Source organism: Austrofundulus limnaeus, unplaced genomic scaffold (assembly GCF_001266775.1).
Source record: "Austrofundulus limnaeus strain Quisiro unplaced genomic scaffold, Austrofundulus_limnaeus-1.0 Scaffold825, whole genome shotgun sequence".
Lineage (NCBI taxonomy): Eukaryota > Metazoa > Chordata > Actinopteri > Cyprinodontiformes > Rivulidae > Austrofundulus > Austrofundulus limnaeus.
This window is the reverse complement of record NW_013953227.1, coordinates 86,795-89,237: the sequence shown is the minus strand read 5'-3', so window position 1 is coordinate 89,237 and position 2,443 is coordinate 86,795. Positions and strand designations below refer to the sequence as shown.

The 2,443-nt window shown below is 38.0% G+C and overlaps 1 protein-coding gene across 1 annotated transcript in view; it reads left to right on the top strand.

Moving 5' to 3' along the window:
• Positions 1 to 1,351: 1,351 nt before the first annotated feature.
• The window catches only part of kics2 (KICSTOR subunit 2), a gene marked incomplete at its 5' end in the record, with an annotated part of 5,157 nt that continues 4,065 nt past the window's right edge, over positions 1,352 to 2,443 (top strand). Inside the window, 1 exon segment of the mRNA XM_014028867.1 lies at positions 1,352 to 1,672. Within this exon segment, the coding sequence (XP_013884321.1) occupies positions 1,438 to 1,672 (235 nt within the window).

Below are 2,443 nucleotides of genomic sequence, written 5' to 3'. Positions count from 1 at the left end.
GATGGATGGATGGATGGATGGATTCAGTGAAGTTCAGCGTCATCAGCAGCACAAATCAGCAGAGCATGTGACATTTTTGATTAAAATACCTTCCATGCAGTGCAAAACACATTCCTTCGAGKAATTCAGTTTTTATTATGAATCTTTTTCTCAACCTTTTAATAAATTCAGAGGACCGTGTTGGGCCGACCGGCCTCAAAGTCAAAGATTTGATAATTATCTCCTGTTCAAACGTCTTTGACCGAATCATCGTGTAATTCCTGTCAGATTCTTCTGGGAATCAGTTCGGTCTGATTCCTCCGGGGCGATTTGTGTTCAGAAACAGCAGCTTTGTGTTTTATGACAAAGCGAGGCAGAAATAATCCCATCAGCTCTGGTTCTGTGGGCCGAGACAGAAAACAAGCAGTCTGAAAGGATCCCACTGAGACAGAGAAGCCCAGAGCTGAGCCCAGAAAAGAAACGCACAAAAACAGAAATGTGGAGYGGCTCATGTTGACATACAGATTTTTAATGATAGAARAGATGTGTTCCGTCAGCACGACATCTGTAGTGCCTCATTTGTGTTTTTAAGCTGCCTGATTGTTTTAAGTGTGGCCAGAAGCATCAYTCAGCCTCAGTTTATAATGTTTCTGTTTTTTGTCAGCAGAACCCAAGGTTTGACATCAGAACTGCTAAAATACTTAATTTTTATATAAAACCTATCTTCAAATCTCATTTCCCCCTTCCCAGATTCAGTTTTACACATTWTTAAAATATATTTTAGCCTTTCAATCAGTCTTGCAAAAGCATATTTCTATTCATTTTATAATTGAGCTAAATGTTGCTTACAGAAGGCGCCACACTTAAATAAATCAAATGCTTTAAAACACTGAATTATTTCAACACAATTGCTTCATACTGATTCGGTGGTTCAGAAAGCCTCAGTTTCTCCATCACTACTGTTTTATGAAAGAGCCTTAAATCCTGAAAAAATGGGGAGATAATACATTTATTTAACCATATTTAGTAAATTTCTGCTAAATAAAATGAAAAGAATACATTTTTATTTACATAATCACAGTTTTTTTGGAACATTTTTACTTAATACGAAGACATTTGTTTGTCCAGCTATTTATTTTGGATGATTAAATAAAAAAAAACGTGTTTTTCTGTTCGCGCTTATTTTTGGTCCTCGGGGCTCTCCGTACTGTTTACATTCAGAGTAGCCAATATGGCGCCGATCGGCTAAGCTATTAGCTAGACTCCTGTCGATTTTAATTATTTTTTTGTTGTGTTAGGATATAATGAAAGGCATTTTTGAGGATTGTTTTGAATACTTAATTATTTTTGAGTTGTTAAGTTGCCTAAACTTGAATTTTAGGTGAAATGATGAGTTCTTTACACCCGGACACGTCGGGGCTTTAGCAGCCATTAGCTGTTCGGTGTTTTCTGTGAATCATGACGGAGGTGGAAGAGCTCCGGCCCGTGCCCCGGGAACGGGCCATCCTGGAGAGTTTCTTCGCCCAGCTCGGCATGTTTTCCTTCGACCGGGCCAAGGACTACGTGGAGAAGGAGAAGGACGGCAGCAGCAGGAGCGCCGGGGCCATCTGGGGCTCTCTGCTGGCCGCGCTGGCTCACCTGGCCGCGGCGGAGAAAGTTTACAACAACCTGACCTTCCTGGGCCAGAAGATAGGTAACAGACTTTTACCTGTAGTAACACCTCTACGTGTCGTTTTTCTGAGAACAGGTGTAACTTKGTCATTTTTATGAGTCAAAATGAGTTTATTCCCATTTGCAACGCTGACATTTTAAAATTATTTTCCTCCTGTCATTTAATTTTTGGACCACAATGAAAATAAGTGATTCTCACTTTCTTGTGTTATCCAAGTACTAATAATGAATGTACTAGATGTGTATGTACATGCAATATTACTGCTAAATAAAATCTGCATGTTTGCCACATTTCTCTGCTCCAACAGAAAGGCTTTAAAAGAATAAATTAGCCCAACAGCTTGTCATGAATATATGAAGAAACCTGCTAATTATGCATCAGTTTAAATCAGATAATCATGTAAAACTTTCACAAACACAGATTCAAACAGTAAAGGTTAGCTTTACGCATCTACCTTTTGCCCCCACAAAATTTTTTATAGTAATTGTTTTATAATTTGAACTGGAACCGGTCTGAGTCTGCAGAAAAGCAGCGGTTTCTTAAATTTCTTGGTTCTGCACATCAGAAATTATATTTTGGCAGAATTAATTACTGAGAAGAACTGACTGGTTTGACAGCTGTGGTTTTTATAATTGGTCTAGGTTAGTGGTTCTTAAATTTAACATGACTAAAAAACAGAAACTTGTGTGTTCTTGAACATTGATTTACACACCTTATAAAAAAACCCAGAAATAACATCACTTACCCTAATTGATTTATTTTATCTCGCTTATTATTCCTGTTTTATTTTTC